Below are 14,891 nucleotides of genomic sequence, written 5' to 3' on the forward strand. Positions count from 1 at the left end.
CACGTACCTTCTAATGATAATTAAAAAAAAAAATAGTAATTTGTGAGCTAAAAAGCCTGTGTCTACACTTTTTTCTTTCGCCGAGTGGCAGCTGTGTTCAACTGGGGCGGGACATGACTGAATGGGTGTTTCTGATTTGTTAGCTGTCTTTAACTGGGGCGGGACATGACTGAATGGGTGTTTCTGATTCGTCAGCTGTCGTCCTTACACCACATGGCACGCCCCATGCGTTTACAACACAGAATTCCAAGTCCTCCACTCCAAAATCGGCAGCTTCAAAACGATTGATTTTTTTTTTTTTTTAACCGACAACCAAAAAAAATTAACCGGTTGACGTTGATTCGGTCAACCACTGGTCAAACGGTCATCGGTTAACATCCCTAGTTGTGATCTTTTACTTTAAGCAGGAGGGAGTGGGGTTTTTTAAATGTTGTGTGATGCAATAGACCCCTTTCACTGACGTCACCCGAAACCGGAAGTAAACAGACTCTGCGCCATTTTGGAAGACCAACAAACTCGTGATTAGGGGGAAATAACGGCAGCGGTATGTGAACCCACGAGAATAAAGTGGAGTGGCAAACGACTTAAACAAATCTGAGCTGTTTTATTTATGATTTATTGGCCCAACAGTAGACTTGAAAGAAACCTGTGTGAGACTTGGCAAAAAGCTGTGGATATAATGGATAAGTCTGTGCATGATCTGCGGACACTTTGAGGTAAGCAAACGCAAGAAATTCAGATTTAAAACATGCTAAAGTGGCCCCAAGTTGATAACTGTATGAGGAGCAAGCCTCCCAGACTTCTACAATTTAATAATATTAATAATTTAGGATGGTTTGGGGCTCGCTCGCTGCTGCCAGGTTGGTTGTTGAGTAGCCTGACTGTTTTTTTTTTTTCTCTTGCGTGTGGTATCATTGTTGACGCGAGGTTGTTTTTTGAACATGCCAATGCGGACACGATTTCCCCTGATGAGTTATGACTTCAGACGCGATGCGTGTGTGGAGGTGTGGAGTCCGCGTGATATGTGCGTAAGATAGGCTTCTCATGTGTTTGGAGATCCGCGCTCCGAGACAAGCGCAAGCACACACACCCCCAAGGGAAAAAAAGGGACCCCCCGAAAATATCGGCATAGTTCGAACACTGAGTGTAGGCACTGGGTGTAAACAACAAATAGTTTACAATGTCTGGGTAGCAAACAGATGGCAGAATTGGTGTCAGGTCCTCCTTATGTTTCCATTCTCCCTTGCCGCAAGTCTTATCATATGGGTCAAACCCATCAATCACAGCCAGTTTCTCCACATACCGTGCCCTTTCTGCAGCTGGTAATGTACTCACATAACCCGAATTATCATCCATCGTCTCACTTTACTCTCGCTCGTACTTTGTTTTATATTGTGAGTGCATGTACTTGGTCTTCCAATATGGCGCCTAACGAAATCTCGCGGCGCGGTGACGTCATGTGAAAGGGGTCTATACACCAAACTCGCAGGAAATCGATGATTTTCCTCTTCCTCCCCCCCCCCATGGAGAAAAAATGAGGTGGTGTATAAATATCAGTGATACTGTTTTGAAGAGAATTAACAAAAGTTTGAGCCTCTTATTTATACACGGCGCTTTCGAGCTCCACCGTCATTAGTCACGCTCGGTGTCCACAATTTAAAGTGAACATTCTGATAAATTCTGGCTTTTAGTGTTTTCCCCAGAAAAAAATTAAAGCCCTAAATTCTGGCATGATGATACACAGACAATTGAGCACCAACGGCGCGAAAGCGAGCGCTGAAGGCGAAAATCGATGCTCTCGGGTGCATTTTCAGGGCCTCTGAGAGGTTTTAGATACATGATGATAGGATAGAGTTTAGCAGTGTTTCAATGATTTCTGAGTATTAATGTAAACACATCTGAAATTTCACCCTAAAGTTCAACATGCACGTTAAACTGTTCTGTTATAGATTACTGAGGTCTATGATCGATTGAAAATCTACAGCGATCCCTTAATTATCTCTGATCAAGTCGTGTTGTAACAAAAATATGTGCATGAAAATATGAACAGCGTTTTGCTCTGTCTTATACAATCCAGTGAAGAGAATCGATCATCATGACCTCCTGTTGATCACAAAGGGATCTGAACCTAAGACCTGCCACCGTAAAATAAGTTGCTGTATTACTATAACTGTAATGATTTAGAACAGGGTTTTTCAAAGTGTGGGGTGTGCCTCCCCTAGGGGGCGCCAGAGTTCTTCGGGGGGGCGCAACGTGAGGAAAAATAAACCAGAATAAGTTACTATTGCGGACATTTAGCGAACTTCAGCTAGCCTTTACCAGAGACAAAATGGATCGATTTTTAGTACCTAAAGCTCCAGTGAGTGAGGAGACAGAGTCTGGGCCAAGCAAAAAAACAGAGCCTCCAAGATGTTGCGATTTGCAACTTCAATGCAAATTCAACCAATCCCCGCGAATTCAGGGCGGTGTTGCAATTATATCCAATCACTGCAACTTTCCCGCAAATTTGACCAATTGTTGGCGTCGTCTTGAGGTGACGTCGACAAACTACCTTCCGGCTTACTTCCGTGTATACGTTCAAGAGAAGCAGCATGTGCGCAGTGTTGCCAGATTGGGCGGTTTCAAGTGCATTTTGGCGGATTTTGAACATATTTTGGGCTGGAAAACGTCAGCAGTATCTGGCAACACTGCATGTGCGAGTCAGTGTTTATGTAGGCTTAAATTCTGTTACTGAAAGTGTGTTATGTTTACAGTGAAGGACTGTGTGCACTTTACATTATTATTTTACTTAATACAAGAAATTAATGGATGCCAATATTTTTGCCAAAATGGTATTTTATTTTCCATTGTTTAGGCAGCTTCAGCATCATACTGTGAGATTCTGTTCAAATTGTTTTTTTCTTCTATGAAGCCTGAGCCATTTATTTTATTAGTTTATAATTATTGTTTAATTTAGTCTTCAGGAGAGACTGCCTGCACACAGTACTAGTATTAATAGGTTTTTTTCTTACATGAAAGCTGAGGCATTTATATTATATTTTAAGGTAACTTCATGTTGTGCTGTGAGGTTCTCTGCACTTTAACTTTTGAACCAACAGGTGCATTTGGATAAGTAAAGCCTATTTTTCTGCATTTTTGTAGTCCTGGTAATCTTTTATATTGGTAAAGATGTTTATAGGACCATTTCTCAGTGTCTTTGTTTTTTTTAATCAATAGTTTTTCAGTAATAACTTAATATTTAACATATCACTCAATTTTAATCACAAAAAGAGAAAATCGCAACAATTTCTCGCAACTTTCACTTCCTCCCGCAATGTAATCGCAACAAAAACCTAAAAAACACCACAACTTTCATCACAATTTTTTGGAAAACCCCCGCAACATCAGACATTTTAGCCCACAACAATCACAAAAAAGGCCCGCGGAATCCTGGGGGGACTGAAAAAAGAAGGAAGTCTGACCACGATTATTTAAAGTTTGGATTTTCATGGACTGGATCTGAAGATGCTCCACTGCCACAGTGTGTTGTCTGCCAAGAGGTGCTAGCTAACGATGCTATGAGATGTTTAAAATGTGTAAAACAAGATGTTTTAAAAAGCACAGATGTTTAAAATGTGAAAAAGAAAAAAATAAAAATGTGTACAACAACCATTTTTTCAAAATACAAATGGAACATTAAGTATAGCAACAACAAAAATTGTGGTGGGGGGGCGCTGTTGTTTATTTGCTCTCCGAGGGGGGCTGACTCTCCCACACTTTGAAAACCCCTGATTTAGAATGTTTCTGATGCAATTACCATAATATATGTAGAACTAAGATACGCTGAAAAGAAAAGTAAGGCAACTGCATATTATAAAGTTTAAATTTTGGCGCTTTATTAAATGGACGGCGGCATGGTGGCGTAGTGGTTAGCGCTGTCGCCTCACAGCAAGAAGGTCCGGGTTTGAGCCCCGTGGCCGGCGAGGGCCTTTCTGTGCGGAGTTTGCATGTTCTCCCCGTGTCCGCGTGGGTTTCCTCCGGGTGCTCCGGTTTCCCCCACAGTCCAAAGACATGCAGGTTAGGTTAACTGGTGACTCTAATGGCCCTTTTCCACTACCCTTTTTCAGCTCGCTTCAGCTCACTTCAGCCCGACACGGCTCGCGTTTCGACTACCAAAAACCAGCACGACTCGGCTCGCTTCAGCCCTGCTTAGCCCCTAAAACTCGCACGGTTTTGGAGTGGGGCTGAAGCGAGCCAAGCCGTGCCGAGTGAGGCTGGGGGCGTGAGGAGACACTCCCCTGTGCACTGATTGGTGAGGAGGAGTGTCCTCACATGCCCACACACGCCCCGTGAGCGCGCTGGGATCTGTAAACACCGCAAACCCGGAAGGAGAAGAATTACGAATTACGAGAATTTCTGAAGCCTTATGCGCCTCGCCTCATCTATACGCTCTTGCCAGTATCTGTTGGCGTTGTCGGTGACAACAAGCCACAGCACCAAGACCAGCAACACTAACGACTCCATGTCCTCCATGTTTATTGTTTACTATTCGGGTCGTGAGACTACCGCTTAAAAGCTCACTGATGTCACTGTTTGCGCTGCTTAACGACATCACCTGACGTCCACCCACTTTCGCTAACTCCACCCAATGTGTCCACCCACTTCCAGCCAGCACGGTTCAGCGCGGTTGTAGTCGAAATGCAACTCCAACAGCTCGACCCAGCACGGCACGGCTCAGCCCGACTCAGCCGCGTTTGTAGTGGAAAAGCGGCATAAATTAAGCGTAGGTGTGAATGTGAGTGTGAATGGTTGTCTGTGTCTATGTGTCAGCCCTGTGATGACCTGGCGACTTGTCCAGGGTGTACCCCGCCTTTCACCCGTAGTCAGCTGGGATAGGCTTCAGCTCGCCTGCGACCCTGTAGAACAGGATAAAGCGGCTAGAGATAATGAGATGAGTATTAAATGGACTAGATTAAGATTAAAACACATTTAATGGAAAAGAAAACTTAATTCATACATTAAGTTTGCAGAAAGATTATGTACTTATAAACACATTCATGAAGAGAATTTGTTGTCAAGTGTAGCATAATTTTGAATAATAATGATAAGCTTATTTGGCAGTGTGATGTCACTGTGAGCCTTTAACAAAAGAATAATCCGGAGCCGCCTTTTGTTAAATGGATCCCAGTGACATCACACTGCCAAAACTGCTTATGATTATTATTTGAAATGATGCTATATTTGACACATTTGGACAACTTCACTTGGTGAGAGTGTTTATAAGTACATAATCTTTCTGCAAACCCAAACTAATGAATTAAGTTTTCTACTCCTTTAAAGCAGATTAATTCTCCTTGGCCCAGTGTTGGGCAACGCTCTCATAGTCCATCTCGCTGTCATCCGTGCTGATGTGGGTCAAATTGTCCAGCGAGTGCTTTTTGAGCCAGTCACTGCGATCAAAATTGACGACGTTTTCGTGAAAGTTGTCTGGTTTTGTGCGCCATCACTCATGTGGGTTTGTTGACGTTTAGTTAACCGATCTTTGATCCAAGCCATAATGATAACAGACCAGGTCAAACTTTTGTGATTAAAATCAGTCGGCTTTGTCCGTCTGGTGCGGGACGACATCGGCAGCCAGCGAAATTGCTTATAATGAATCGGAAACTTCCGGACGTTTTCTTTCAATATTTTTATTGGACGGTTTGAACACATGATTTTGACGTAGACAACAGATTAGTTTCTTTACATCAGACCATGCGGACATATTACTTTGACAGAATCAACACAAACATTGGAAAAAAGAGCGCTTGTTTAACACAGATATCAATCAGTATGTAAATGGATCTGTTATTTGCTCTCCTGTGTATCTCGTTACTTGTGGGTAGGGATTTTAACGTATCGGTATAAATCTAAGCGTATCGGATTTGAACTAAAGCGACTAAGCGTATCGGCAGGCAGAGCAAGCGGATCAGGCCCGACACGCTAAAATGCTTTGGGGAAAATCATGTTTTATGCTTAAACACAAAGGATGGACCAATTTCAGTGATGTATTACTGTTAAACCTTCGAGGTGCAGAATTGTGATCTACAAGAAGAAGAAGAAGAAGCCTTTATCTGTAATTCTTACCCTGATACTCAAAACTCTAAATCTCTTTGTTTTTGGCTTTTTGGTCTTAATTTCCGATTGAGGGTTTTTTTTTGTTTTTTTTTTCTTCCGTCATGAATGGAAAATTAAACCAGTGGAAAATGGTTGCTGGTTTGTGACCGTGGCAACGGACCGAAATGGAGATTTTATAAAACAGTCAGTGCGTTTACATGCACATAGAGAGAATCGAATTTCTGCCGTAGCTCGACTGAAATCGAAGTTCAAAATGCCATGTATACACCTTAATTCGGCTGAAATCGAACCGAACTTGATTTCTCGTAATCGAGCTACGCGACCTAGATTATGCGATTGTAGCCGAGCTACTTAGTGCATGTAAACCCTATCGAGCTACGGAGTCGAGCTACTTACTTCAGCACTGCCCCTTCCGGGAGTGACGGGACCACAAGCGGGAAACACAACAGCCTTGGTCGGCATGACAACGAATCATGACAACGGCATGAATCTTTTCTTTTTGTGGCATTGTTTGCACTGTTAAAATTTAGCTCACTTACTGTATCACCAAATACATCTGTACAGCTGTTGCATAGCTGTGAATTGTGTACATAAACAAGTCATTGTATTTGTGTGTGTGTGTGTGTATATATAGATGTCCACCATCTGAAGAAAGTCAATAAAAACAAAACAATTGAACTTTTTGTGTGTTTATTAAGACACAAGTTAAATTGTAAGCAAAAAATGGACTTTAGAAAAATATACAATTGTGCAAAATAAGTTGTCTTACAAAACAGTGGTCTGTGCAGGACAGTTTGTAGCCATACAGTCTGTTAGAGCAAGCCTAACAGCTTGAGCACGGAACTTGTGAACACAGAACTGCCAGTGTTGCCAGATTGGGCAGTTTTAAGTGCATTTTGGCGGATTTGAACATGTTTTGGGCTGGAAAACATCAGCAGTATCTGGCAACACTGCTGATAACTTTGTTTATACTCTTGAATAGCTCTTCTTCATGACGACAACCGGAAGTGTCCCAACACGATGGGGCGTGTAGCGCCACCTGTGGCTCGGGTGCACAATGTACCTCACACAATAGCTCGATTTCCTTGTGTGCATGTAGGATTGGATTTCTCTGGCACCCCGGCTGGGACCCTTAGCTCGATTACCGACAGCAGCTCGATTTGGATGTGCATGTAAACGCACTGAGTGGATTTTCAAATGTTCATAACTTTTTTGTTTGTTTTAATACGTATTTAAAATTAAACAAGTTTTCAGTTCAGATCTCCACACTCTTTTTAATTTGATACGTTACACAACACTATGACGACTAATTTAATTTAAAACATGGACTCTCGTTGCTAATAGTAGGAATTTATCTGTAGGAATGAAAACGAATCCCACTCGTCTTCTCTTGACGTGTGTCCCGTGTGCTGATGTGTCTGCAGGTGTTCCGGCCACGCACACCTCCTGAAGCCATCGCTCTGTGCTCTCGTCTGTTGGAGTACACGCCCACGGCTCGGCTCACGCCGCTCGAGGCCTGCGCGCACTCCTTCTTTGACGAGCTGAGAGACCCGAACATCAAACTGCCCAATGGGAGGGAGAAGCCATCGCTGTTCAACTTCACCACTCAAGGTTTGGATTGGTTTTAGCCCGAGCAATAAGCTCGATCTTCAGACACACTGGTACTACTACTATTACTGCAACATCTCCAACCTTCTGCACTGTTAAGCTCGTTCCGTGACTGCTCGTTTTCTTTCTCTCTCGGTTTCTCTTACAGAATTGTCCAGTAACCCGTCCTTGGCCACCATCTTGATTCCTGCTCATGCACGTAATCAAGCAGGTGCCTCCACCCCCACCAACGCCTCCAGCACTACAGGTTCGTCTCCTGCAGCTTCCTGTTTGTGTTTCAGCTTTCTCTCCAAGACCCTAATTCCTCCCAGGACAAGAGAAAAAATTAGACATGAATGAATGGTTTATTAGAGTTCCTAAATTTTCAAGGCTCACAGCTACAGAAGCTCCTCCAGTTCGTGGCTCATCAGAACCATCTCGAGCATTTAAAATGGAATTACAGCTGGAAAGCAATAATTGCATCAGAAATCAGTGAAAAATAGACCTACAGTGAGGTTTTACAAACAGCGCACCCTGATTAAGGAACCAGCTGCCCAATCCGAAGCCTGAGTCTGGTTTCCTGCCCTTAACACCAGATCTTTGTACGTTCTGACATACACTACCGTTCAAAAGTTTGGGGTCACCCAGACAATTTTGTGTTTTCCATGAAAAGTCACACTTTTATTTACCACCATAAGACTACGTTCAGACTGCACCCTGAAACGACCCATATCCGATTTTTTTGCCCATATGCGACCTGTATCCGATTTGTTATTGACAATCTGAACGACACAGATCCGATTTTTTCACATGCGACCCAGGCCGCTTGGATATGTGGTCCTAATTCCGATGCATATCCGTTATCTTCACATGCGACTGCAGTCTGACCGGACAGGTCGCATTCATGCGACCTACACGTCATCAACAAGAGACAAACGTCACTATTCTGCGTTGGCTAATCCCGCCTCTTTGGTGGAAAACAACAACATTTGTACAGTTTTCAGAATTTAAATAGACTTTTATAGAATTGATCAAGCTAATGGTGGATTTGGTCGGGACCTGGATGTTGATCTGTTAGCCTGATTAAATAAAACAGTTTCTATAACTGATTTATAACTTAAACCATCCTGTATTACAAGATTATAAGATTGTTCTGGAAATTTCCAGTAATTTGACACCTTCGGTCTCATTAGTCTGCTGCCCACATTAATCAGATTATTGTGTGAGTTCCGCCGCCGCCACAAAAACCACATCGCCAGGTCTCGCCTCATCTCCATGCTTTACTTGCAAACTTGAAGAGTGCGCTTTTTTTGTTGTTTACGTATTACGTAGATGTGCTTATTACGTGTCAATTTGCGCATGCGGGACACTTTTGGATCGTTTTCCGTTCATATTGGAGATCGCATACAAGTCTCATATAATTGGTAATGTGAACGGCCTAACAAAAAAATCGGATTTCACAACAAATTGGATATGGGTCGTTTCAGGTTGCAGTCTGAACGTAGTGCAAGTTGTAAAATGAATAGAAAATATAGTCAAGACATTTTTCTGGCCATTTTGAGCATTTAATCGACCCCACAAATGTGATGCTCCAGAAACTCAATCTGCTCAAAGGAAGGTCAGTTTTATAGCTTCTCTAAAGAGCTCAACTGTTTTCAGCTGTGCTAACATGATTGTACAAGGGTTTTCTAATCATCCATTAGCCTTCTGAGGCAATGAGCAAACACATTGTACCATTAGAACCAGGGCTTTGAACCAGAATTTTTTTCCTATTGGTTCGTTCCGAACAGAAACGGAATTTTAACGTTTCCAGTTTTGGGTTCCACCATTAAATAGACGTTCCCGAACCGGTTAGAACAAAAAAATTTCGTTCCCGGAACGGTTAATTACGTTCCCTGTCAGCTGTTTAACAAATGGCTATAAAATGATGTCTCTGTCTCATCCAGCTTAAGCCAAATGTAGGCTAATTCTATTACAACCTTCATTAAATAAGACAAGAAATAATTCAAAACAATTATTATTTCAAATGTTGGCGATTTGGATTCTCAGTATGTCTTCCCATCTACACAAACAGAAAAAGTGCCAAAAATGAAAGATAATTCGTTTAGTGTGTTACCAAAGGCTAGTCAGGCCCTATAGAGGGCTACCGCATGACGTCACCGCGCCGCGAGATTTTGTTAGGCGCCATATTGGAAGACCAAGTACACATCTATGCAAGTACATACATACATAAAACACACTACACCTGAAATGTAGCCAGGGCCGGTTCTGCCCTAATCTGGACCCGGGTGCAACATTGCGCAACCCCCCCCCCCCCCCCCCCCCCCCCCCAAAAAAAAAAAACACCAGTCTAAATCAGGACAACCATCACATAACTATAACTATAAACATTTTATATCAACTATTTTAACTAAATGGGCTATAATAAATAAGCCTGCAGGCAGCCACGGCGGGCTGCCTCAGAAAAGTAACCATTTGTCCTACCTTAAAACTCGTTTTGCTTTTTCTGCCTCCTTTTTTGTATTTTCGACCCTCCGTTTATTTTCTTTCCTTTTCTGAAAACCCGATTTGTGTCCAGACATTTTGTTCTGCTACCAACGAACTAACTCGTCAGGTCTTGTCTCTCGAGCCCGCGATGATTCCCGTGGGAAGGGCAACAACTGATACATTTTTACAAACAGCCAATAGGGAGGTTGCAACGTTCAGGCTCTTCTTTGCTCAGACACTCAGTAATGGAGACGTGATAGTAGTCCACCTTCCCGCTCTCTCCATTCAGTCAGCGAACGTCACACAGGAAGTGAACCCCAGCAGGTCATAGAAACTTGCGCAGGAGAAGAATGGCTTTTTTATTTGTAGGCTACGGAAACTTTGAGGAACGAAATAAAAACCGGTATTAACCGGTTACCATTATTTTTAATAAACGTTTCTGTTCCGGAACATAAAAAATAATAAAGTTTCTGGTTTCGTTTCTGTTCCATGTGAAATAGAAAAAGTTCCCGGTTTTCGTTCCTTGAACCGGTTCAAAGCCCTGATTAGAACACTGGAGTGAGAGTTGCTGGAAATGGGCCTCTATACACCTATGGAGATATTGCACCAAAAACCAGACATTTGCAGCTAGAATAGTCATTTACCACATTAGCAATGTATAGAGTGGATTTCTGATTAGTTTAAAGTGATCTTCATTGAAAAGAACAGTGCTTTTCTTTCAAAAATAAGGACATTTCAAAGTGACCCCAAACTTTTGAACGGTAGTGTAAATATACTCTATCTCTTTTTCAGAATCAGAAGTAGTTGGTGTGTTGAAATTCGAACTGAAAACGATGATTGATTTGTAAATAATCTTTGACCCGTATGGCTTTCAGTGTAACACAGCAGCGTAATTTGATGTTTTGTAGGACCATCTCCTTAGTTTCAAACTTCTCATCTCATTATCTCTAGCCGCTTTATCCTGTTCTACAGGGTCGCAGGCGAGCTGGAGCCTATCCCAGCTGACTACGGGCGAAAGGCGGGGTACACCCTGGACAAGTCGCCAGGTCATCACAGGGCTGACACATAGACACAGACAACCATTCACACTCACATTCACACCTACGCTCAATTTAGAGTCACCAGTTAACCTAACCTGCATGTCTTTGGACTGTGGGGGAAACCGGAGCACCCGGAGGAAACCCACGCGGACACGGGGAGAACATGCAAACTCCGCACAGAAAGGCCCTCGCCGGCCACGGGGCTCAAACCCGGACCTTCTTGCTGTGAGGCGACAGCGCTAACCACTACACCACCGTGCCACCTAGTTTCAAACTTGAGATAGTTAATCGCTACTGCTCTCGGAGCACCGCCCGGACCTGGTTTTAGTGCGAGGGCTCTGTGGGCACGTTGGATTTGTAGATTGGTTCCTTCGGGTAGTTCCAGCTCTTTTATAAGAAGTTGGTCTAGACAGTCTGTAATGGAGCTTCCTTCTGTGTCCTCGGGCAATCCGAAAATCCTGACGTTATTTCGCCGAGACCTCGCTTCAAGGTCCGTTAGTTTGTCCTGCATCTGGCGTGTCTGTTTGGTTAGTTTCATTAGGAGGCCGCTCGTCTCTATGTCGTACTCCTCCAAATCCGCTCGGTTATGCTCGTCTTCTGCTCCCTAAGTTCTTTGAGGTTTTCTGTAAGCTTTCACTCTGTTTTGTCTTAAGGTAGCGATTTCTAGTTTCATTTCACCTTTGAGTTCATCTTTAAATGTTGTCAGCTCTTTACGGAAGTCTTGCTTGAGGTCCCGTATATCACTGCTGATGCTAGCGAGTCCAGCCTTCAGTGTTCCGGCGTGATCCATTTGCTCTGACGCTTCACTTTCGTCGGAGACCTCTTCTTTTGTAGACTGTTCTCGAGTTTTCTTTGAGATTTTAGTGTTTCTCCAGTTTCGGTGACCACTCATCTCAAAGTTTATAACGATTGTATGTCGAGTTACTCAAATTGAGTGGATTTATTTCTACCGACTCGGGCGAGCTGAAAGCTACGCTACTAACCCGTCCGCCATCTTCTTGGAAGTCCGTAATTTGATGTTTTACCCCTTTCAAAATAAATACATTTAAATTTTTATTCTTGAAACCCATTTAAAAAAAAAAAAATGGTGACGGTAAAGCATTAACCACTTTATAATGTTTCCATTCCTTCTCACAACACTTAAAAGATGCTTCGCGACTGAAGACGACAAGTGATGAAGTGTTTCAGGTGTTATTTTGTCCCATTCTTCCTGAACTTTCAGGTCGTCGTTGTCATATTTTTCTTTTCAAAATTCCCCACCCGTTCTGTATCGGGGACAGACAGGACACGCCTTCTCCTTCCACAGCCACGCCTTTGTAACGTGAGCAGAATGTGGTTTTGCATCGTCTTGTTGAAATCTCCCTGGAAAAGACGTCGTCTTGAAGGCAGCAGATGTTGCTCCAAAATCTCGGTGTACTTTTCTACATTAATGCTCCATCACAGAAGTGTAAGTTTCCTTTACCAAGGGCACTGACCCAACCCCATACCATAACACACGCTGGATTTTGGACTTGTTCCTGGTAACAGTCTGGATGGTCCTTTTCATCTTCGGAGCACACGGCGTTCATTTCTTCCAAAGAAGACCTGGAATACGGAGTCGCCTGACCACAATACACGTTCCCACTGTGTGATGGTCCATCCCAGACGCCTCCGAGCCCAGAGAAGCCGATGGCTCTTCTGGACACAGTGACCTTAAGGCTTCTTTTTTGCACAGTAAAGTTTTAACTGGTGTTTGTGGATATAACTCCATACTGTAGCTCGGTAAAGGTTTGCTAAAGTAATCCCGAGCCCATGTGGTTATCAGCTATAGATGAATAACGGTTCTTGATGCAGTGAGGGAGAAGAGATCATGGGGGTTCAGATTAGGCTTGAGCCCTTTCCCTTGACACACTGAAATTCCTCCAGATTCCTTAAAACGTTTAATGATATGCACCGTAGAGGGTGAAATATCCAAATCCCTTCCTATCTTTATTTCCCCATCCCTTCCTGTCCTGCCATTTGGGACTAACTGTCTCCCGGCATACGTGGGGGGAGGGGAGACTGGAGTGTGAAGAGAGTGGCGTGTCAACACGAGCACGTTTCCTCAGACATATAAAGCCAGGCAGTGTACCATGATCTGAGGAAGGTGCTATCGACCCTCTTCTATGTACACTACCGTTCAAAAGTTTGGGGTCACTTTGAAATGTCCTTATTTTTGAAAGAAAAGCACTGTTCTTTTCAATGAAGATCACTTTAAACTAATCAGAAATCCACTCTATACATTGCTAATGTGGTAAATGACTATTCTAGCTGCAAATGTGTGGTTTTTGGTGCAATATCTCCATAGGTGTATAGAGGCCCATTTCCAGCAACTCTCACTCCAGTGTTCTAATGGTACAATGTGTTTGCTCATTGCCTCAGAAGGCTAATGGATGATTAGAAAACCCTTGTACAATCATGTTAGCACAGCTGAAAACAGTTGAGCTCTTTAGAGAAGCTATAAAACTGACCTTCCTTTGAGCAGATTGAGTTTCTGGAGCATCACATTTGTGGGGTCGATTAAATGCTCAAAATGGCCAGAAAAATGTCTCGACTATATTTTCTATTCATTTTACAACTTATGGTGGTAAATAAAAGTGTGACTTTTCATGGAAAACACAGAATTGTCTGGGTGACCCCAAACTTTTGAACGGTAGTGTACATGAGCTCACAGACGTCCGCGATTGGCTGTTGTCGCTGTGATTAACAGGAGTGGGAGAGTATGCCATCCCTTATTCCTTTTCTCTCTTGGCCATGAATGGCTATCGTTGGGATTCGAACTCATCTCCTAAGGTGAAATAAAGCTCATAAGTCAAAATTCCAGACGTCTAACAAGCTAAAACCAAAGAAAATCTTCCCCTCAACTTGGAAACTCGGAGTTCAGAAAGTGATGTCAAATCAGCGTGGCTGCTCACAGCATCAGCAGTACACAAAGTCGCGTCTCTTAACTTGTGTATATACAGTCCAACTTATTTACTTTAGAGCAGTCAACATAAGTTTGCTTGTTAAATCTAACACTGAATATAGTTTGCTGTCGATTTAGTAATAAATACATAATTTATGGGAGTTCGTTAGTTAGCTAGCAAACTTACAAAAGACAAAAATGATGCCGTCCATGGAGTTTTCCCACGTCGTAGGTTGAATGTACGGAGGTTGAAAGTTGAAAATGACGTAGTTCGCAGTTCAGACTTCCCGTAAGTCAGTAAGCAGCATGAATTTGTCTGTTCGATATTTAAGATGAGTGGTTGAGATGCTGTGTGAGTTTGTGACCGTTATCGTTGTGCTGTACACTCAGTGGCCACTTTAATAGGAACTTGTTGATTCTAAGATTCCTGTTCTTGGCTGCAGGAGTGGAACCCAGTGTGGTGTTCTGCTGCATGCTGAGATGCTTTTCTGCTCACCACGGTTGTAAAGAGTGATCGAGTTACTGTATCCTTCCTGGAGGGGGGGGGGGACCTCGAACCATGAATCTGGCCATTTTCCTCCGACCCTCTCTTGTCAGTAAGGTGTTTGTTTCCACCGATGGAGCTGCCGCTCACTCGCTCAAATCAATGTTTTTTGCGCCATTCTGTGTAGAGACTGTTGTGTGTGAAAACCCCAGGAAGGAGATCAGCAGTTTCTGAAACACTCAAACCAAAAATACTCATCTGGCTCAAACCAACA

General features: G+C 43.0%; 1 protein-coding gene across 2 annotated transcripts in view; it reads left to right on the top strand.

Annotated features, from left to right (window-relative positions):
* Nucleotides 1–14,891, top strand: part of gsk3ba (glycogen synthase kinase 3 beta, genome duplicate a) — a 190,243-nt gene that overhangs the window by 174,810 nt on the left and 542 nt on the right. For both annotated transcript variants that reach the window (XM_060928891.1, XM_060928893.1), the window contains exons 9-10: nucleotides 7,521–7,707; nucleotides 7,853–7,951. In XM_060928891.1, the coding sequence (XP_060784874.1) occupies nucleotides 7,521–7,707; nucleotides 7,853–7,951 (286 nt within the window). The remainder of the gene's footprint in view (nucleotides 1–7,520; nucleotides 7,708–7,852; nucleotides 7,952–14,891) is intronic.

The sequence above is a fragment of the Neoarius graeffei genome, chromosome 9 (genome assembly GCF_027579695.1).
Source record: "Neoarius graeffei isolate fNeoGra1 chromosome 9, fNeoGra1.pri, whole genome shotgun sequence".
NCBI classification, from domain to species: Eukaryota; Metazoa; Chordata; class Actinopteri; order Siluriformes; family Ariidae; genus Neoarius; species Neoarius graeffei.